This window comes from Protopterus annectens, chromosome 12.part0, assembly GCF_019279795.1.
Source record: "Protopterus annectens isolate FY-2018-M chromosome 12.part0, PAN1.0, whole genome shotgun sequence".
Taxonomy (NCBI): Eukaryota; Metazoa; Chordata; order Ceratodontiformes; family Protopteridae; genus Protopterus; species Protopterus annectens.
The window spans coordinates 593,405,511-593,429,559 of NC_056746.1; the positions used below are offsets into that span (position 1 = coordinate 593,405,511).

The 24,049-nt window shown below is 40.9% G+C and overlaps 1 protein-coding gene across 1 annotated transcript in view; it reads left to right on the forward strand.

The window, feature by feature from the left end:
* The window catches only part of LOC122816734 (mesothelin-like), a 464,103-nt gene that overhangs the window by 177,767 nt on the left and 262,287 nt on the right, over nt 1-24,049 (forward strand). Inside the window, exon 9 of the mRNA XM_044089728.1 lies at nt 6,209-6,344. Coding sequence (XP_043945663.1) covers nt 6,209-6,344 — 136 coding nt within the window. The remainder of the gene's footprint in view (nt 1-6,208; nt 6,345-24,049) is intronic.

Sequence of the window (24,049 nt, forward strand, 5' to 3'; positions counted from 1 at the left end):
ACTCCATCAAGGAAGCAGCTGACAAACACTGAGGAAATCATAGACTCTCTCAGTGAAGACACTAAGAGAACCCTGTTACTGAGTGGTTGACTGGATGTTGGATTAGGGCTGGTGACAACTGCTAGAATATCTGTAGGGGCTGCCACAGTTGATTAGTGGCACATGGAGTTGCTGTTGAAAATCATATTGCATGTTTGCCTGCTGTACTAAAACATACCTCTCTGCATGTGTGATACAAAGGGACATCAGACTTACAACAGTGTCAACCTGTACTATAAGATGCAACTGTCCAAATATTTGCAGGTGATGCTGCATGTGAGTAGGGGCATGACAGTCCTATGGGACATTACCTACTACCTGTATGGGTTTACTCAGAGAAATGCATCTGCTTTTCCATACTCATAGACATCAGGTCTGAGATGGAGACAACAAACAACCTGAACCACAAGGTATGCATGTAAACATAGGCTATGTATATTCTTGAAATGTAGCAATTTGTGTGCCAGTCAGTGGTGGGAGTGACACATATGTTCCAGCTTTAGCATTGGCATGCTATCTGTATACAACTGATCGAACACAAAAAGTCAACACATTTCTCATATTAGTGGGCCTGTAGAGACCAACTATGCATTTAGCTCAGTCTGAGCACAGTATAACTTTGTGATTGGAGCTAAAAATGGAGGGCTGAGAGGACTGTGGAGGCCATGAAGAACCATCAGCATCATCTTTGTTTTGCATATGTCATTCTGGGCATGTTACCCACACACGTAATTCACACACATCAGACAACCACACTACCTTTGAGGTGTGTACACACATACATCACTAGGAGTGCATGCAACTGGTCATAGGTGACATGACTGAGGAAATTTTCTATTGTCTGAGGATCACCCTTAGCATCAGTCACTGGCTGTGCAAGTCTGTGATCTGGTCACAGATGACCAATAATCAAATCATATCAGTGCCAGGCACTGCGTGCAGTGTAGCCCACATTAAGACCTTCAACCATTACAAGAACTTTACAGCATTAACCACCATGGGTAGAGCAACTCTGCTTATAGGGATCAGTGGCAGACATAACTGTTATTAGCTGGGGCATTACACTTAAAATTCATTAGTGCATCCTTGCAGTTATGGGGACCCACCTCCCTGGTCATGCAATGGGAAAGTTGTGAGCTGTCTATACCCAAAAAAGGTTGATATAAATGGCATACAGAATTTGCTACACAGCTGCACTGACCTCACTTTCCATAGTTCTTTCTAGTTGTGGTAGCGGGTGTTCTTATGGCAGCCATGGCCAATGCGTATCTGGTTCCATTATGGCCTCCACCCAACTGTGGACACTCTCCTGTACATTGCCAGTGAATATTTGATTTCAGTGTGGTCTCCATCCCTGGCTGCAGTGGATGATCCCCTTGACATGGGTGATGCTTGCCCATCCTGACTGTCAGTACACACACCATTGGGCAGCTCACACAGGGTCCCAAGTTTGAACACCAGACCACTTCCCTGTAGTTTTACCAAACACAGCACTTACCTATGCCTGGATGCAGCATACTGGATGCAATCAGTCTGCAGGAACACTAGAGCAGGGGCTTCAACAGCATTCCCATATGTGCTTTGTCATCCTCCAGACCATCAGTCACTGTACCTAACACTGTACAGTTATATAGTAAACCCAGACAGTGTTCCATGTCTTAAAGCTTCTTTACACCCTCCAATCTCCCAGACTTCTGTGTGTTTAGAATTAGCACCACCCATGAGCCTTCCACTTAAGCTTGGACTGATATCTCCTGCCACCTGTGCAAATAATGATGACTGCGCCATTTCCTTACCTCTTGTTTATATGACTATGTTGATGTCTGATACACAGCTTGGCCAGTCAGTGCACTGTAATGCAGAGCTTTGTCATGTGACTGCATGCATCAGTTTTGTTCTTTGCTTGTATTTTCCTGATGATTTCCAGATTTTACCTGTATGCTAATGCCATTATGTCCTGCTCCTGCATATGCCTGTCACAAAGGCCGATTACATCCAGTTTGTTCATAAATTCTTCAACTGGTATACTTCCTCATGTGGCACAGTTATATCGACCAGTGTTACAGGTCCCCCATTGCTCTAACTGTTTTCATTGCACTATGTTATATAGCAAATCACAGGACACAACTATCTTGCCATAGATCTCTGATAAATATTACACTGCACTGCACTAGTAAATGTATGCAGGAAGCAGAAGTGAGCCTCCAGCACACAAAACACATGTTTAACGATGTACTATACCTGTGACAATGTTGTGTTATATGGCATCTGTGCCATGGTCTGGTGATGGAGGGTATGGGCCATGAGCATTACATACAAGACACAACAAAAAAACATTATGAGTGGTCTGCTACCCATGTTCATGGGAATCAATCATTCTGTTATCTATGGTTGACAGTTTGTGCACCTATAGAACAGATAACCTTACAGACAGTCTTCCAGCATAAAACACTGGAATAAGTCACCCATGTGCCAGATGTGGTAATCATAGTAATTGCTTATATGGCACCAAGGAAGAATTGTATCTAAAACCCTGTGCAGTGCACACTACCTGGCAACTGAAGGAGTGGGAGCCCTTGATAACATTATGAGTGTAGTAAATGGCTCCTAGAACCAAATGGAAATGAGTTGTGTTGTAGAATGCAACCTGTAATGCTGTCTCTCTTCACTGAATTTAGAGGAATAAATATGCACATCCATATACATTAGCATCATGTCAAAGAACTGGTGTAGAATTCATGTAGTCAAGTCTTGCAAAACTCCTAATATGTCCCTTATAGTATGATAAGGATGGTTAAATGTGCATGCCTTTGTGTCCACTGGAATAGGCAGCTCACACATATCCCTTGATCCCATGAGAGGATGACACATATCTACAACTCCTGTATAAAGTCTTCATCCACATGTTAGTGGCTGACTATACCCTGGCCTTTCTGTGACAGAGAGGGCGATAGCGCACAACACTGAGGACACTAGCTCCCAAACCAGCCACTAAAGTAAATGCTAGTTCTAACATCTTAACACAGGCGATGCACCTGTTTACTGAAAAATGGCGGTGTCCAGATAAATTGATCATCATGGCTCATCAAGAAATGTTTGCACATTTCTAATCATAGTGCTATGTTTAAGTTCATCATTTGCATATGCAATTGTTTTCATTGCCCTATGCACACTACTTTGTATGCCATGATGTTATCTTTTGCACTTGATGTATGCCATGCTATGTTTGCATGTGAGTGGTTGTGCTATATGTGTCACTGAATCAGCCTCACCAGCGTACCTCAACCATCACTGCTAACCATGCTTTTTTCCTTTGTTGAAAGCTTGATATGTGGGAGAGTTGCTGGGAAGTCATATCTGGAAAGTCATTTGAAGGAATGCACTATTTTCATTTGGTAGAGATGGGTTGAATGGGCCCAGGCTCAGTGTCTATGTGCTAGCTTTACTTGGATTTCTTAAGAGTGGTACTTTATTTCCTATGTTGAAAGCCATTTGGGCTTATATATGCACTACCTGTAGATGAGCCATGTCTGACTTTGTTTCAAAATGTTATAGTGTAGTATTTGGGCCTAAATCTCATTTATTTTGGAGGGTAATGCTCCTGGCAACTGAATCTAACTATAAAAATCTGTTTTGGAAAGGTATCTTGGACATATTTTATGGGATTTTGATTCATACATAGTTGATGTTATACCCGAGGGGAATGCTTTATTTGTTCTGTATCAACAGCAACATCTTGAGTCTATAAAGTTAAATAAGTTGATATTTATATTTGTGCCAATGAGCATCAAAATATTCATGAAATTTGTATCTAGTGATTCTCTCAATTCAACCAAAAGGCGACATAGAAATCCTGGCATGTAAGGGGATCAGTCTGGAAATCAGTGATAAGTGGAGTGAAGTTACTAGAACACTCACAATAGTAAAGAGCTGGTGATCTGGAAAACAAATCTTTTTTTTCTTTTCTATCTATATATCTCATGATTATCCCCTTGGCTGTTAGAAGTCTTAGATTGGGCTGAAGTTGATCTCCTTTTTGGGGGAAGACTTGTGTTGTTCTGTTAAATCAGACAACAGGTTTGCTGGTAGGAAGCCCAGGCTATACGACATCTCAAAAATAGTTATTAGTATCTTCTCACTGTTTTCATGGGAGTGGAAGTTGCAGTGTTTATAGGATAAATCCATTCATTTTTCAAATATGGCCACAGGTGGCCAAGATCTGTTCTAGAAGAGCTTGTGGTTATTGATCAAAGACACTGCAGAGTCAGGAAGAAAGCTTGGATATTTACTCAACTGTGCTGTCATATCACTTTGCATATCTATGAAATGGTGTTACAGAGGTAAGCTTTCACCTATAGCTTTTCATTTTAATTATGTAGTTTTTCAAACATTTACAAAAACCTGGAAAAATGATCCCAGATCTCTGGCAAGAAATATTCAGTTTTAACCTGGTGGGATTCCACCTACACATTCTGGAGGTAAAATTGATTGAGCTTCAGTAGATCCCAAAAAGAAATGGTGACCATAAAGCTGAACACCTTTTCCCATAGGAAATTATTGTCGGTGCAATTTCTAATTGTACGCTGGCAGTGATTCACGTATTTAGGGAGATTTCTCCCTTTTTTCGAGTTGATGCAACCATGGAGTTTGAGAGGTGTGTGTTGCTCTCCAGCAAAAAAAAAAAAAAACAGATAAAAGTGATTATTTTGACATTTTTATTGGTATATGTTTAAACAGGGAATATGCTGAAAAAGTTTTGGCACCAATATATGAGGAGGTTTTATGCAAAATAAATACTGTCTTGCATTCACCCATATTGAGTAATTCTGTTGCATTTAAATCTATTACAAAATCTTGAGTTTGGGTTAATGCATTTAACAAGTATATGACGTTAACTTTTAGTACTGACAATCATGCTTTAACTTCCATTACATGCACCTGGAAATCAGATTCATCCCAATTGTTACAGTTTGGAGATAGAGGGCATGCAGAGAGATAGTCATGCCTTAATATCTTCAGCTAAACAGCAAGGTGGTGGTACTGAATGACTTTTAAAGTGGTACAAATGTTTGTTGATGCTAGAATGTTAAAAAATGATCAAATCTCAAATCTCATATATAGTAGTCCTAAATTTTGCATTACAGGTATGAAAGAGTGGTACTGACATGGTAGGGAGCTCAATTAGTTGAACTGTGTCTAGTTTTATAAAAATGGTTTATTTTCAGTTGTATTAAAAAAAAAAAAGAGTTTTGAGTGCATGCATAACTAAATTATGTTTACTTGAAAGAATTTTGGTGAATTTACTGAACCACACAAGTTATAATTATAACCTACGAGATAATATTTCATTGTACATTGTTAGTAGAAGTTTGTAAAAGAAATAGGACATAGTTGTACTATTGTACAGAGGTACTGTAATATGATTCTTTCATAAATACTTTGCAAAAACAAATAATGAATGTTTTCTATCTGTTGCAGTAGGTTTGTAAAGGATTTAAGTCTTAATGTTACCATGTGCCTTGATCTGTTGCAAGATACTCTTGATTTGAGAATCTTAAGCCTGTCTCTTCCATTATTCATTCCTGCATCTGATGCTCTTTATACTGTAGAAAAAGCAGCAGGTATCCTGCTTCTCAGATTCCTTGGAGAATATCTCAGCCATCCTTCCCTTTTTCCCTATGAATCACCTCCAAATTGATATTATCCCCATTCTGGTTCTTACTGCCGCAACCTCTTTTTCTCAGCTTCTCACTGCAATGCACTTTAAATCCATGTGTTTCCAAATTCCTTTTCCTGTCTAGTCTAGTTCATGGTTTTGTTTCCTTGCAGTGTATATGGCTATTGAAAGTACACCATAAATCTATATATACAGACCAACACATACAATTCCTGCATGACTGATGATACAGTTTATTGATAGAAAATTCTAAGAGGACTATGTAGTGAGGAGACTGCTAAGTTTCACTCTCAAATATAGTTTAAGACAGAGAAAAGGTGTAGTTCAAATGCAAAGGAAGACATACATTACAGCTGTATAACATGATGCACAATTAACAATGCATTGTATTGGCCAGTGGCACTCCGCTATGCAAAGTAATACAGTGTTACAGAAACTGTGCTATTAGCCTAACATTTCCCTTATTTGGTCTGTTTTTTTTTCTCTTTGTAGTACTACCACGCTTGATAAACTTGATGACTCTAAATGCACAGATTATTTACAAGTGATCTCGTCTGCAAACATTTCAGTAATGAAAAAAGGATCAGTAAAGCGAAACGGCATTGCGAACAACGTACTCAGGTGCTTGGTAAGTATACTTCAACCCTGAACCTTTGAAGGGTACTGCACCATTAACAAGCAAATTGTTCAGATGGGCTCCATTAATCCACACTATTCCATTAATCCACACTATAGTAGTTCTAAATGCCTTAAATTAAAAGTATTTTATCATTTTCTTCCAAAATATCTTCCATGCTGTCTCAGAGGTCATATACTACAGAACTCAGTGTTGTTGCTACATTTGAATTGTTGTTTTTGTTTCACACTAAATTATTTGCTGTATCCACCACTATATCTTCCAGGTCTCTTTGTGTATTTGCTGCCTGTGCAGATACATAAGTGAGTCATTACATCTAAGAAACTACTTTAGAGGAAGGCTTGATGAAAACTGTATGTATCTATTGTTTACCTGAAAACTGTGTATACCTGCTGTTTATATTTTGATCTTTCAACTAATGCTATCCACTGTTTATGTGTTTGTATTTGCTGTGGTGCTCTTGAATTGAAGTGACATATGTTGTTGACATGAAGACTGCAATGCAGACACAAATGTATTTTGTATTACATAGCTTTATTTTTGTACACTTTTTACTTAATATCATGTAAAGACTTTATAATTGCACATGCCCTCCAACCAATTCACTTGAACAGTTCAACAGCTTTATACTTCCAATGTCACTAAACTTGCCCTTGTTTGGGAGAGTTTTACCAGTGTATGGTAAATCTGCACACCTAATCTGCGCTACAGCCAATATCTGCAAACACCAATAGAAATAGAACCCAGGAAATTAGGGTTGGTGGCTCTATCTCCTCCAAAAGACCTGTCAGCAATGATGTACCACAGTAGTCAGGAAATCCTTCTATGTGGCACACCTCATCACAAAAGATTTCTCATCCAGGAAAAAAGAGGTCATTGACCCCTCTACTCATCACTCATTAGACCCATTATAGAATACAACGCCCTTTTTGGTATGTACCTCACAAGACATCTACAACAACTGAAAGGCCACAGAAATACCTCACAAAGAGGATTACCAGCCTCAAACTGATGCCCTACGCAGACCGTCTCAAAAAACTGCAGCTTTACTCCATTGCATATCGCCTACTCAGAGGCGATCTCTGCCTAACATACAAAGCTATGTCAAACCCAGAGCATTTGGACATGCACCACTTAAAGAAATCCCAATCCCTCAGAGTTACACGCTCTAGGGACCTAAACCTTGTCACCACAAAAAACAGAACATGCTGGAGGGATAGATTCCTGTCCCAGAGGCTTCCCATACTCTGGAACAAACTACCTATCTATATCAAACAAAGCTCATCATTAGCACTCTTCAAGAAAAATCTTGATGATTGGATGGGAGATAGGAAATTCACCTTTTGTGGCTCTGCTGGACAGTGGCACAGGAAAATAATTTTCTTGGGTGGCGAAAGCCAGGGTACCTTTTGGCTAAGCTTATATAGGCCCTAGGGCCAATAGCCTAGTACCTACCTATGAACCCCAGGGTTCTGTACTTGAGCCACTACTCTTTAGCATTTATTTGTTGGAGCTCAAAGCCAATGTTAAGGACTTATGGCTGACCAAATTTTTGGAAGAATGTAAAATAGAAGCCATTAATGACTCTTCAGAAGACACCAAGATTTACCCAGAGGTCCGGTCCCTAACAAATTGTTAATATGAAAACCATGCACTAAAACTAAATGCCAAATGAGATGGGAGGTGAGCAGTTTGGATTCAAGTTAGGACCAGCACAACTGACCCGATGTTTGCAGTGAGTCCAAAAGCTGAGAAGAAGCTAGAGATGAGGAAAATTTTCAATAATATATTCCCGGACATGGAGAAAGCACATGACAAGGTCCCAAGAAAGCTAATTTGGGTAGTTCTTAGTGCTGGTATGTTGTATCAGGGAGCAGCTCTGAGCCCAATGCTTTTTATACTGGTGATGGACAGTATTATCAAACAGGTTGGGGGACTGATCAACAAAGTTGCTGTATGCAGACAATGTGCCATTACCATCAGATTCGGAACAAGAACTTCAGCAAAAGATAGGGAAATGTGTTGCAAAACGGTATGCACATAGGATGAAACTGAGTACAGATAAGACAGTATCAGTGGCAGCAAATGGTGAAATCAGAAGAAGCTGAGAATTGAAATAGAAGGGAAAATAGTGGAACAGATTAATAGTTTCAATTCACATGGAGGTGGTTGAGTAGAAGGGAAGTCTTAATGAGGTGTTGCAGCCAGCAGACACAAATTGTCAGGGATAGTGTATGACAGAAGAATGCCAGAAAAGCAAAAAAGTAAGGTGTTCAAAGTAGTGGTGCAACCAGAACTACTGTATGGTAAAGAAATCTTGGCAGTAAAGGTTATAAGATAAGCAATAATCATCTGTCATACCTTAGTATGTATGCAAAAATGTATAAGTAATCATTGATGAAAATATTATATACAATGTGGAAAATGAAAATATACTCTATATTGTCTTTATATGTGAATATTGGAGCTTTTCTTCTGGGTCCTTTGATAAAAAAAGGGTATCTGTCCCAGTTGGACATTCCCAGTCAACAAAGATAAATAAATAACTAAATAAATAAATAAAAACAGAGCAGTTGAAGAAGCTATAGGTGATGAAGATGAAGTAGGGAACCACAAAGACAACCAGAAAACTCCAAACACCAAAATGAACCACCACTGCAGCAGGAAGGTCAAAATGAAATTATTATACAAAATTCTAGGTTAAGTGCTTTCCTCCCTCTATGAGGGATGGAGATGAAGTGCCTGAGACAGGTGGTAGGATGCACACTGTGAGACAAGAACCGAGAACATAAGAGCAGAAGCCAAATTAGCTCCGATTGCAGAAAAGGTCACAGAGAAGAGATTATGGTAGTTTTGCACATGTTCAGAAAACCAGAAGACAATCTGGTGAAGAAGATTTGGGACAGGCAGGAAGAAGATAAGAGGATATGAGTGTATTGATGGATTTTGTGAGGGAAGACCTGCAACACTGAGGCATGAGTGTCAAAGGAGGTGAGCGAGTGGCATTAAACAGAGATCGTTGTTGACAAGTGACATGACACCCCAACTCCATGTAGAAAATGAGAAAAAGGGGGTTGATGATGATGTTGTATAATGGAACCTTTATCAAGTTGTAACTATTACATTGATAATACACCCCTGAAAATCAATCTGGTAGTTAGGGACCAGGGAACCAATGAAGACAACATGTGTGCACTATTGTAAGAAAGTCCTTTTTCTTTATGCAGCTTATTAGTAAGGGTATGTTGTCCAGCAATGCGACCATTTCAAATCATTCATCACTTATTAGGACGATCATTGAATATAATGCCTCCTTTGGCATGTACTTGTCCAAACACTTTGCACAGCTTGCATATCCACAGTATTTTCTTGCCAAGAAAATCAAAGACCTAAATCATCAGAACACTGATCATCTCAAATTAGCCCTGGGTCAATAAGCTACTGGCTGGCCGGTGTCTAGTTGCCCAGCCTGGGTTACCTGGGATAGCTCTGTTGAGCAAAATCTGGACATAAAACCAACCAACCTGCCAAACATGAACTGAGAATTGCTATGCTTAATGTAGGTTCACTGACAGGACGCAGCTTGGAAGTGGATGACATGATGATACGGAGGAGGCTGGACATCTTATGTATCCAGGAGATGAGATGGAAGGGCAGTGCAGCAAAGCCACTTGGCTTGGGATCCAGAGTCTACTACTCTGGGGGATGGCAGGCTAGAAATGGTGTAGGAATTGTGGTGAGAGAGGGGCTTCAGAAGGCAGTAAGGGATATCATCAGAATTAATAACAGACTTGTGGCAATCAGTCTCCAGTATAATGATGGGGCAGTATTCATAATCTCAGCCTTATGCCCCACAGGAGGGTTGTGATAGTGAGAAAAAGAATGCATTCAGCCAGCAGTTGTAGGACCTACTAGATAAAGCAGGACAACATGAACTGGTGTTGATAATAGGTGACTCGAATGCACATATCAGGACAGACAGAACAGGATATGAGGATTGCCTGGATCCACATGGGTGGGGTAACAGGAGTAAAGAAGGAGAAGCCATTCTAGACTTCTGTCTGGCAAATGGCTTAATAGTAGCCAACACATGGTTCAGAAAGAAAGACAGTCACAAGATCACATACAAGAGTAGTCAACATGCAACTCAGGTAGACTTCCTCCTAGTAAGGAAAAGGCACTGGGGCAGAATCCATGATTGTAAAGTCATCCCCAGTGAAACAGTAGGGCCATAGCATCAACCACTAGTTGCCACAATCAGCTGCAAGCAGTGGTCAGAGAAGGCTCTAAGGTCAACAGAGACCAGGCTGAAGACATGGAAGTTGACTGGAGAGAAAGTACAACAGTTCAAGGAATTACTCAGGGCTCTAGCATCCCAAGAAGAGGAGGAAAGAGGTGGAGTTGAAGAATAGCAGTGCCTAAAACAGCATGTGTTAGGACTACAGAAAATATATGTGGCCGAGCCAGGTATGGTAAATAAAGTACATAAGGAAAGCTGGTGGTGGAATGCAGAAGTCCAGGAAGTCATCAAAAGAAAAAAGGAGTGCAGGAAGAAGTGGGAGACAGAAAAGACTGACCAGGCTAGGAAGGACTATTGGTTGGCTAACAAAGAAGCTAAGAAAGGAGTTGCAATAGCAAAGAATAGGGCATCTGAGGCACTGTACCAAATTCTGGAAAGTGACTCAGTTAGGAGCACAGAGAGACTATATCAGTTTGCAAGGCAAAGACAGAAAGATAAAGAAGATAGTCAGACACCCTTCATAAGGGATGCCAGCAACAACCTCTTAACCAGCCCAGAGGACATCAAAGGCAGGTGGAAGGAGTATTTCCAGCAGCTTCTGAATGAAGAAAACCTCAAAGAAGCTGTACTGCCCCAGAAACAGCCTACTGTGAGAGCAGAAGAGGAGCCCACCCTAGAAGAAGTAAGATTAGCACTAAGGAAGAGGAAGTCAAGGAAAGCAGCAGGCTCAGATGAGGTCACAGCAGATATGATAAAGATGCTGGGTGAGATGGGGAGAAATGGCTCCTGAGGATACTAATAGCAGTGTGGAGAGAGGCATATCCCAGATGACTGAAGAATAAGCGTACTCATGCCAGTGTACAAGAACAAAGGGGACATCCACAACTGTGGGCAGTACAGAGGCATCAAACTCCTATCACACTGCATGAAAGTTCTGGAGAAGGTAATTGATAAACGGATACGCAGAGTAGTAGAGTGTAAGATGGGAGATGAGAAGTTTTGATTCAGATCAGGATGCAGCTCAACTGACCCGATATTTGCATTGAGACAGATACTTGAGAAGAAGTTAGAGATGAGGAGAGAGAGTCCAACTGGGCATTCCTAGACTTGGAGAAAGCATATGACAAGGTCCCAAGAAAGCTGATCTCGGCAGTACTGCAGTGGTTTGAAGTCCCAGAAACATTGGTAGAATTAGAGCAGGCTATGTACAAGGACCCAATGACTCAAGTACAGACAGTGTTTGGCCTCAAAGAGGGGTTCCCAGTGGGTATGGGGCCTCACAGAGGGGTTCCCAGTGGGTGTGGGTGTACATCAGGGTTCAGCTCTGAGCCCACTGCTGTTCATACTGGTGATGGACTACATTAGCAAACAGGTTGGAGGGGAGGGATCAACAAAGCTGCTGTATGCAGATGATGTGGCAGTACAGGCAGAATCTGAGCTAGAACTTCAGCAAAGGATAGGAGAATGGAATGCAAATCTGAAGGGACATGGGATGAAACTAAGCACAGATAACATGGTGGTAATGGCAGCAAATTGGGGAAATTAGAAGAAGCTGAGAATAGAGACAGAAGGGAAGATAGTGGAACATGTAAACAGCTTCAAGTATCTGGGAGGAGAAGTTGAGCAGAAGGGTAGTCTGAATTAAGAGGTCAAAGCTAGAATCAGAGGGGCTGCAGCCAACTGGCATAGAGTATCAGGTGTAGTCTATGACAGAAGAATGCCAAAGAAACTGAAAAGTAATGTGCGACCAGTACTACTGTATGGTACAGAAACCTGGGCAGTAAAGGCAGGACAGTTGAAGCTAGAGATGATGGAAATTAAGTGCGTGAGAAAGGTGATAGGATGTACACTGTGGGACAGATGAAGAAATGAGGACATAACAGCAGACGCCATAGTAGCAATTACAGAAAAGATCAAAGAGAACAGATTACGGTGGTCTGGGCACAATCCAGTGAGGAAGATTTGGGACAGACAGGAAGAAGGTAAGAGGAAATTAGGATGTCAAGCAAAGAGGTGGATGGATTGTGTGAAAGAAGATCTGTGACAGTCAGGCATGAGTGTTGAAGAAGGCAGGAGTGTGGCACTTAATCGAGAGAGTTGGCGACAGTTAACACAATACCCCAACCCCATGTGGAAAAATATGAAAAAGGGGGCTAATGATGATAAACTGATCATCTCAAAGCCTTGCCCTTATTCTTGGTATCATATAGTCTGCTGAGGGCTGACCTCTTCCTTGCATACTGAGCTTCAGCAGATCCTGTCCTTTCAGACCTACTGCATATCCACAAGTCCAATAGTGGAATAAACTCCTGCTCAAGACATCTTAATCTCTTCTGAAACATAAATACAATATGAAAGTATAGAGGTGTATCACAAAGAATTCCACTTCCTTGGAATCATCCTCCTCTCCACATAAAAAGATCTACTCTTACTCTATTCAAATTTAATCTGGATGACTGGATGTTAAACAAAAAATTCATCTGTGGAGTAGCACCATTGCCCACTATGGAGAGGGGTAACCTGTAAAGTTCTACTGCTCTGGATTATTTCATATTTAAATTACAAGGGCAAATGACTTCATGACAATGCATGGCTAGGCTTCTTAAGTTGCTCTAGGGTCAATATTGTCATAAGAACCAATGAACCAAGACAGGCTTCACATAGTATGTATAAACAGCATAAGTTTTGACCACTGGCCCTTGAGGATTCCATCTCTGATACTGTTTTCTCAGTACCTTCCTGAATAGTCCTAACAAGAGTAACTGAATTTTGGCTTATACCATTTGAATGGTTTCTATGAGTACCTCATAATATCCTGCCCAAGAGCGAGTCAAGTCTGAAACTTTAACGTCTCAAGTACTGAGTACTGTTAAAGGCCTTAATCTGTGGTAGATGTAACAAAAGCAGTCTCACTTTAAGGTATGGGTACCAGCAATTTTATTTCTCAAGATATTATATTGTCCAGTCCATACACTCCTATTGAAGAGCATATGAAGTAGCCCCTTCAGGCAGTACTTACTCATCATTTTCAGGCTTTACCCAAAGCTCAAGCTTCTCCTCTTACACCCACAGTGCTTAAGTGCTCGATTGTTCCTGTTTTAGGGAGATAACTAATTTTTGCATGATTTGTATAACAATAAATAGATGTTCATTCAGACTAGTCAGTTTTAATGGTTTGCTTCTGTTTTGCGTATGATAGTTTACCCTTTTCCATGGACTATTTTTTTTGGTAGGCCTCAAGCCATTCCCTTCCCTTTCTAAATTTTAGTTTTAGTGAAGGGTATAGGTTTTAGTTTTTTTGGTTGTGTTTTTGTATTAATCAGATGTTTTGTCTGTACTGTGTGTTGGACAGTAATGCTATCTAGAGAACTTGTTTTTAGTCTGAAAATTGACAAGACTGCTGGTTTCCAAAAGAGCATTAACTTTGGACAGAAGATCCCCCAGGAAAAATTATATCTGTGTCATGAGCCCTCTAAGGGCAAAAAAGGAAGGAACAAAGAAGAAAAAAAGAAAACCAAAGGAAGTAAGACAAAAAGAATCAGACAGATCTCCTTTATCAGAGGTATAAAGGTAGGACCATTCTGCCCCGAGACAGTACAGCCTTCTCAGGAGACGGAAAAACGTCTCTTGGTGAAGTTCTGTTGCTGAAAGTTCTTATCAGTGGGACCACCCTGATTAAGAAAAATGGCATCTTCTCTTCAGAGCATGAATTATCTTGGAATTTAAATTCCTGTCTCTCTTTTGCCATGAAAATTATGTTGACTAAATTAGTATATTTGGAGTAAAAGTAGATGGTGGAGACTTTGGTGAATGCCCAAATTGAGCTACTTGTCCTATATCCCGACATCACTAGACAGCTACTGAATAACCTTTATCCTTCACTTATGTGCCTGCCCTTAGGCCCTGTTTTGGAGCTAGAAATGTAACAGCCAATTGCCATCCACATTTGTGCTGATGGTTCTCCTGTCATCAGCACTAATTTTCATAGTACTTGCTCTCAACACCAAGTTATACTCTGCAGAGGACCACTAAATTCAGTCTTCATGGCTCAAGTCCTGCATCACCACTAATTCTTTTGTGCCATGAATGGTGTCATTATCAGCAGCATTTGAACCTGTGTGTGACATCAGCACTAGACCTCAGCACCTTCAGCTCTTCATGGTGGTTGAGGTGGTTTATGGGCATGATAGCTTTGATGCTGACAGTTTTGATTGCAGCAGCTATGATTGTGGAAACAGTTTCAAGAAAACCATCCAGGTTATCAGACTTTGGCTTCCTCACAATCCTCTCCAGAAGAACTCAAATTTGGCACGATCCTGGAATCAGTGAGACAGAGGAGATCCTGACCTGTAAACTACACCTTTCTAGGTCAGAGATCCTGCAGGAGACTTTTCAGTCTGCTCCATTTATTTTCTGACCTGTCTATCCTACTAATTTCTTATCCCTTCAAGGATATTGTCAAATGTGTTAACAAAACAAAACAAAACAAAAACAAATATAGAAGCCCATGAACTTAGGCTGGCTTCTGAAGCCAAAGATAATTATAAAGCTATCGTTAGCTATGTCAGAAAACTAAAACCATAATACCCTACATTGCTCAGAGCCTATTCATAATGGGGCCTCCTATTCTAACCCAACTGATATTGCCAATATACTTGCAAACATACTTCATGCTGGCTTCACTCCTGAAACTTCCTTTCAAATGCCTGAACTATTTGAATTCCATACTCCCCCAACTATCTCTAAAGACCATTTAATTAAAGTGTCAAACTAAGTGGATCTGATAATATACCTGCTTTTTAAATAATAGAGTTAAACAAGCCCTTGCAGACCCTTTTTAATCTTTTTCACTTAAGTTTAGCTACTGTTTTTCTCTGATGAGTAGCACACAGCAGTGGTGATGCCCCTTTATAGGCTGGTCTTACAAATGAATTGGATAAATATAGACCTATCAGTCTTACAAGCCTCATCTGAAAAGCCATGGAACATAATATAACTGACTTCTTAAACTGTGGTGTCCACAATCTGTTTAGACTTTGCTCCCAACAGTTTGATTTTGTGAAGGGTAGCTCCTGTTTATTCCTGTAAGTTTATTAGAAAGGGTTACTGAGGCTGTAGATGGTGGCATGCAGCATATTTTGACCTGGTTAAGGCCTTAGCATCATTCTTCATGCTGGAATCACAGATAAGCTAAGTGCTTTAAAAATTGTTGAATGTTTTGTAAGATTGACAGCAAAGTGGAGGAAAGACAGAACCCATAGAGTGTGGGAAGCAGCTGCTTCATCAGAAAGTACGAAAGTGACCAGCAGTGCCCCTAAGAGCTTGGTGTTGGGTCATCTTATTTTTAGAATTTACTCTGAGATCTCCATGCAGAGAACCAAGACCTCTGGCTAACAAAGTTTGCAGATAGGCAGGGGCGGCTTGTGCTATTGGACTGCAGGACTGCAGCCCTCCAAGCTGTGCAGCCCCCCCAGCTGTAAAAAAGTAAAATAAAACAAAAAAGAAAATGAAATAAATAAAAAACACGAGTCCCAGAACATCTCGCATACGCACTCGCAGCATTCGGACTGCTGGTGAACCAATCTGGAGCATCCGCACAGAATCCAGACTGTCTCCACCAGCAGTCCGGAGTATGAAGGCAACATTTAACTCCAAATTTTCCAGGCAGTCTTTTCAGTTACAACTGCATAGATTGGAAGGGGATCAGACTGCATCGTCCGCAGGAAGGACTAGGTGCTCTCATGGGAAAGAAGGATGGGAATTCCTCAACGGATTTAGTGCAGGCTTTACTTGGCATGGAAAGGACTTCGCTTTACAACAACTTTGGCTCAGGGATTTACTTGGCATGGAAAGGACTTTACAGCAGCTGTGGCTCAGGTAGTGTGTGTGTGTGTGTGTGTGTGTGTGTGTGTGTGTGTGTGTGTGTGTGTGTGTGTGTGTGTGTGTGTGTGTGTGTGTATAAAATGCCCCAGTTGCCACATGGTGGTGGTAGAGAATAAGGCTTGAACCCTGTTCCCTGCCCACCACCATTTATAAAAATTTGCAGATTTTTGCCTCATATTTGTTCTGTTCCTCATAAAATCTGTGGTTTCTGTATTTTTGTTTTGTAACATAGTCAGTGGTGCAGTGGTAGCATTGTTGCCTGATAGCTCCAGGTTGTCTGGTTTGATTCCTGGCTGGGGTGCCTTTTGTGTGGAGTCTGCATGTCCTGTGTGGGTTTGCTCTGGTGTCCTCCTGTCTTACAAAGACGTGTGTCTGGAGTGTTTCTGCTGAAAAGTGGCTTTTGTTCCAAGTCAGACTTTCCTGGTTAACTAATGTTAAATAAATAAAAATGACAAGCATTTGAATTTCAGACTTCATATTCTTCAGAAAGTACATGGTAACGCAAAACCTATTATTATAGCAATTTTCTACGTTTATAAGATGGATATTTGAAATTTGCCCCTATTTTTGGGACTGTATTCCCACATTATTGGCTTCGTCCAGGTTTTTTGTGCCAAGGTTGAGAGCTATGGTGAGAACTGAATTCACTAAATGGTAGCCATTTAAGTTTCAGTCTTCCTCTCTTGTATGAAGCAGATGATATGGCATAGTGGTATGTTGCTCTGACTATTTTGCACAGGGTACTGGGTTCAATATTTGGCAGTGAAATGTATGGTGGTAACACAGCATTTTATTTTAGCAACTTTCCAACATTATATAAGCAATGTTTAAAATGTGTCCCTGTTTTTTTGGTCTTTTGCCCCCCCCCCCCTAAATTTTGGCTTTTTCCAGATGTCTTGTGCTGCAAAGTTCAGATATACAGCTGAGTTGCCCCCCCCCCCCTGGAATTTTGGCTTTTTCCAGATTTCTTGTGCTGCAAAGTTCAGAGATATAGCTGAGTGTCAAGTAGATTTTACAAGAAGCTGAGAGCTGCAGGGAAACAAAAATTTAGTGCTGCTTATGCTGAGTCAGCTTGTATTGTTAATAGCATAACATGTAGTATCTTTTGATGCAGAAGGTTGTGGGTTCTACTCCCCCAGTAAGTAAATGCATTGCTGATACTGTACTGTATTGTAAAGGGGGTGGCTGCTGCAGTCCTTTTTGGTGAAGATACCTAGCAACTATATGAACCTGTTATCAGTTTGCCATCCATTCCCTATTGCAATATTACTAGCTTATCATTTTTTTTAATGCAACATAGGCAATTTATTCCTCAAGGGCAACAGGCACTTTATTTGTAGATGAAACAATGAAATATAAAGTTGTTTGCTAGCAGCAACCTCTTCATTAGTTACAGATTTGTTTAATGTGGAATTATTTAGATGACTTTTACTTCTTCAGAGATTGTGCATATTTACTGATACTGGTGGACTGTAGAAGTTTGAATAGACGTTTATGATAAAAATGTTCTAAATTGGGCAGTTTTGTCATTATTGGTGCATGCATTCTCTTTCATTGTTTACTGGAAAAATGTTCAAAACAACAAATTTAAAATGCCCTGTAACAACTGTACTATATTGTACAAGGAATATAATTTAATACAGTCAGGAAGGTGTATCAAAGAGCATGTGTGTGTTTCGTGTGCAAGGGGCCTATGATTTGAAAACAGCCCAAAGTTAATCTTTATCTGCCACTGGCAAAATGTGTTTTCTTTGAATGTGGGTTTCAATGCTGTTTCAATGAATGTGAGTTTCAAGGGCAGAGAAGTTGTAATGCTAATAAGTCTGTTTTCATTGTGAGATTGCAAACAGAATGCCAATCTATCATGTGTGGTCCATTACTTGTACAATAATCCTTTAAGCAATGTATCTTGAGCTTGTTTCTTGTTTGTGTTTCATTTTTTACTTTGATCATGTTTTCCCCATGAAACAAGTAGATAGCTGTTGTCAGGCAGCAGGTCTTTTTTGGATAAGAAACATTTTTACAAGTGGGGCTATCATAGAGATTGCTACTTTCAGCATGTTACTTGGTATTTTAATAAAGCTGAATATAAATTAGAATTAGAATTGCAGTGCAAGGAGAAGTGGTTTGAGTTGAGTGCTGCTTGTTTTTCTTATACTTGATTTTGACTGGCATTCCAGTAATGTATTTAAAAAGTAATTTATTTTTTCATGCCTCACAACCTTTTGGTTTCCGTCTAGATATTAAGTAAGCTGTCATGCAGCCAATGCATTGAAATATTTGTTTTCTTCTACACTTCATTTTGTCTTGATTGGACTCTCATAATGACAGTTTGGCACCCACGGCAGCGTATTTAATTAAAGTTCCAGTTTTTGTGGTTTTGAGCATAGCTCCTCCCCTTTCTAGTTGGCTGCACCCCATTCCCATTGGCCCCACCCATTCAGCTGTCTCCTGCAACCCCCCTTTGATATGAAGTCACCAGCTGCCACTGCAGATAGGGTTGTAGATTAGGCACCCTATGACACCCAAACCATCCAGAATTAACTCTCCATAGTAAACATTTTGTTGTAATAAATTTAATTCAGAATAAATACTAAAAAGTGTAGTATCATCACTTTTGGTACACAGCCCCTCTGTTCATCATACTGTCTAGACAACACAACTCTACAAATTGAAAATGCTGTTAGGGATCTAGGTACTTGGGTTGATATTTAGCTGAGGTATTTGCTAAAGAAATATCAGGGTCTAAAGAAGTAATCACTCCCTTTTACTCAGCATTAATCAGGCCAATTATTAAGTACAATGCCCCATTTCTAAGTGAAAAAAAGGAATATGAAGGTTTATAATCAAAAAGATTACAGGCCTAATGTCCATGAGCAATCAAGAGAGGCAATACACTGAATTGCATTTATTTGTGCCTGCACTTTAAAATTTGTTTTTTTGTTGTAAATTGTATTTTTAACTGTTACTGGCTTCCCACTCAAGTGCGACAGCCATTACTGCACTATAAAAGTGGTTTTGCATTTGTTTTTACTGTTTTCTTGAAAAAAACAAAAAAACAAAAAATCTTGCTATTTTCCCGCCTTACTAAGCTAGAAAAGTCCAGTTTCAGATACCTGCTGCTACCTGGACTGTGTTTAAGCTTCTGTGTTTGGCCATACCTTACTTGGGCAAATAGGAAGTTTCTTTGTTCACCAGTGAGAGTGGGAAGCTCCGAACAGCCTACCAGCCCTTGGAGGAGTGATTTCTGCCCAGAAACTGTAGTTTTATTGGTCATTTTGGGCTGATTTCTATATCTTTAATCTTTCTGATATAAAAACCGCATTTGCACAGTTTTTGTGTTTGTATAAGCTCAGGAGAGCCTGCCCAGGTGTCCTGCAGAGACCTACAACTCCAGAGAGACAAAAGGAGATACTTTGGAGTGTTTAAGTACCATTTTTTTGTTTTTTCTTGTTGCTTATTGCTATTTCCTCCTAAACACTCATTTTCTGGTGTTTGTTGCTTCTCAGAACGCTCATTTTACACTGAAATTGCATTTATTTGTGCCTGCACTTTAAAATTTGTTTTTTGTTGTAAATTGTATTTTTAACTGTTACTGGCTTCCCACTCAAGTGCGACAGCCATTACTGCACTATAAAAGTGTTTTTGCATTTGTTTCTACTGTTTTCTTAAAAAAAAAAAAAAAAATCTTGCTATTTTCCCGCCTTACTAAGCTAGAAAAGTCCAGTTTCAGATACCTGCTGATACCTGGACTGTGTTAGCTTCTGTGTTTGGCCATACTTTACTTGGGCAAAAGGGAAGTTTCTTTGTTCACCAGTGAGAGTGGGGAGCTCTGAACAGCCTACCTGCCCTTGGAGGAGTGGTTTCTGCATAGAAACTATAGTTTATTGGCCATTTTGGGCTAATTTCTATCTCTTTAATCTTTCTGATATAAAAACAGTATTTGCGCGGTTTAGTGCACCGGGCAGCTCCGGTTAGCTAGGGTTAAACTATTCCTGACTCCACGAAGTCTACTTTTCAGTTTTTCCCTTGGAACTAGACAAACATTCAACTTTAGCACTCAAACCATTCATTCCACAGCCCAGCACTTGCTTAAAACTCATAACAAGCACTAAATACCCCTAGCACTAGCCCCCCTTATACTGTCCAGAAGGACAAGGCTCTCTATTCGTCCACACGAGTCAATCAGAAAAACAGCTCACTCTACCTATTCAGGCATGTCCAAAGGGCAGTTTCCGGTGTATTCTCCAGTCCAACTGGTGAATCTGGGCATTTTGAGGCAATGTTACAACTGCCTCATGTACACAGACAACCCTCTCCTCCTACCACCAAACACTAAAATTTGCGAGAGATGCAATTATACAGCCAGACTGGAGGCAAAGCTCTCTCAACCCCAGACTGTAACTGACTGTCAAGAGGAGAAGGGTAATGCTTGCAACACACCACCAGTCTCACATAGACCTAACAAACCAACACGGGCAAATAACACACATAAATACATGAAAACATACTAGGAGGCCCTTAATAAAAATCTGCAAAAGCAACAGAGACCTCCAAAGCAGACAGCCAAGCAACTTCCACAACCCATCACCAACCATGAAACACATACTTAACATAAACAGTGTGCCACGAAATCACAGCCCTTAAGGCAAAATAACATACCCAACACACTAGTGATAGGCAACTCTATAGTCAGGCACACTGATGTCCCACTAACTAGGCTGGACAAGGAGAAGGTTACAGTTAGCTGCCTGTCGGGTGCCAGGATCCGCCACATAACACAAGCACTCAGGTCACTCCAGAACAAGTACAAATACGACTCTGTCATTTTACATGTTGATGTGAATGACCTGAGACGTACCTCCCTGGACTACATGAAAAGAGACATGGAAGAGCTCTCTGATCATGTAGCCCAGGCAGGTATGACCCTGACCCTAAGTAGCACCCTACCCTCACCAAGAATGATGCCACAGTATAAAGAAAAAATGAACAACTTCAACAATTGGCTACATTTCTGGTGTCATTCAAAGGGGATCCAGTATCTGTCTGCCTGGGATAACATGCTCGACAAGCCATGTTGCTTCGCAAGAGATGGCTTACACCTGTCACCCTTAGGCTTTTGAATACTGCAAAGGCTCTTGCCGCCCCCTAGGCAAGGCTCAAAAGACAAACCCACCACTGTAAATAGCACAAGTAACCAAAACCTGAGGGTAATGCTACTCAATGCTAGAAGTCTAAACCTCAAAATGCACGCACTCAAGGCACTCCTCAGTATGGAGAACATTGATATCTGTGCAATAACAGAAACCTGGTTTAAGGCTTCAGAGAGCACCGCAGCACTACCAGGTTATAACTTATACCATACCTTTCGGCCACAGAACCCGGACCGAAACACAAAAGGCGGGGGTGTGTGTGTGTGTGTGTGTGTGTGTGTATCCATATTCATTAAGGATACTCACACCTCCAGATTAGTGGTGCAGCACAATGCATCAGTGATCATCCAAGTGCAACTAACAACGGGCAAAACTGCAATCCAAATTGTAGCTTGCTACAGATCACCTACCATGACCCAGGACCCCAATTCTGCATTTCTGGAGACACTGGGAAATATGAAGGTCCTACCAAACACCCTAATACTGGGTGATTTCAACTACCCAAACATTAACTGGGAGAACTACTCAAGTACTAACTCCCTTGCCCAACGCTTCTTAGAATTTATAAACTCAAATGCCCTGGATAAACTGGTCAACATCCCCACCAGAGGGAACATCACATTGGACCTGGTCATCACCAACATGGACAACTGGTGTTCCACACCTGACGTCAACCCCTCATTGGTTAGATCAGACCATAGACTAATCACTCTAGATATTCATATTCCACCCCCAACTCCAGTCAAGAAAACCACTGTGAAAAACTTTTCAAAAGCAAACTTCACGTTGCTTAAGACCGAGTTGGAAAGGTTCACAGCCCCCATGCCAATGGACAATGCTGTCCAAGCTCCTGAAACCTATACAAAGGCACTCTATGATCATCTGCAGGAATGTGTGGATTGTGCTATCCCAAGTAAAACCAAGACTCACTCCTCCAAGAAAAAGGAAGCCAGTCTGGTGGACCCCTGCCATAAACAGGCTCTACAATAGAAGGAGGAAACTAGTACAGGTAAGAGCAAAATCCCTAGAAGGAAAGACATCTCTGATCAGTATCAGCAAGAAACTACCATCCCTCATTAAATCATCCAAGGCGAGCTTCGAAAGAAAAATTACTAAGGACTCCCAAGATAACCACAAAGTGTTCTTTAGCTATGTCAAGAACCTAAGTGAAAACTCTCAGATCTGCTCTGAGTTTGTGCAGAATGGCACAAAATACACTGAACCGACTGATATTGCCAACATTTTGGCAGACAGGTTCAGTGCAAACTTCATACCCCACTCACCCCCTAAAGGGCCCATAACCATACCAGAAGAATGTAAGGCCCTGGCAATCACAGACACACAGGTTAAAACTGCCCTATCCAAAGCCAAAAATACAGCCTCAATGGGACCGGACGGTGTGCCAGGCTGTGTCTTACAAGAGCTCCAAAATGAACTAACCCCTCACCTAAACACACTGTTCAAACTCAGCCTCTCTACAGGCTATGTACCCACAGAGTGGCGCACAGCAACAGTTATCCCACTACACAAAGGTGGCACCACAACGGACCCTGGGAACTATCATCCTATAAGCCTGACTAGCCTGGTCTGCAAGGCTATGGAGCGAATCATCATGGAACTCATTAACAGAGACATTGGAAACCTCCAAACTTTGGACCACACCCAGTTTGGCTTTGTTAAGGGCAGATCATGCCTTCTAAACCTGGTGGACCTCTTTGAGACAGTTACCAAGGCATTAGATGAGGGTAAGGAGGTCCACACAGCCTACCTAGACCTTGCAAAGGCTTTCAACACTATTCCCTATTCTGGTATTATAGACAAACTCACCAACCTGAACATTAACCCCTACATCATGAAATGGGTTGCAAATTGGCTCATGGACAGAACCCACATGGTGAGAGTTGCAGACTCTAGGTCCAACTTTAAACTGATTACAATTGGCATCCCCCAGGGCTCAGTCCTAGTACCCCTCCTGTTCGGTATATACTTCTCAGAGGTATAGGCAAGCACAGGAGGACTTTGACTGACCAAGTTCGCAGACAACTGCAAACTAGGGGCCATAATTGATTCTCCGGCTGACACAGACACCCTCCAGAAGGGTCTCACTGAGACGGATACTTGGTGTCAAAATCATGGCCTCAAGCTGAATGCCAAAAAGTGCATAGTCATCCTCTTTGGAAAAAACAAAGAACCCGCAAACTACCACATAGGTGGTAGTCCCCTAAATACAGAAAAAGTAATAAGGGATCTGGGGACCCAAGTAGATAGCAATCTCTCCTTTGATAATCATATTGCCAAGGTGGTTAGAAAATTCTTCTATGTGGCCCACCTAATCTTAAAAGGGTTCTCATCTGGAACAAAGGAGGTTATTGTGCCTCTCTACTCATCACTTATTAGACCCATTATAGAATATAATGCCC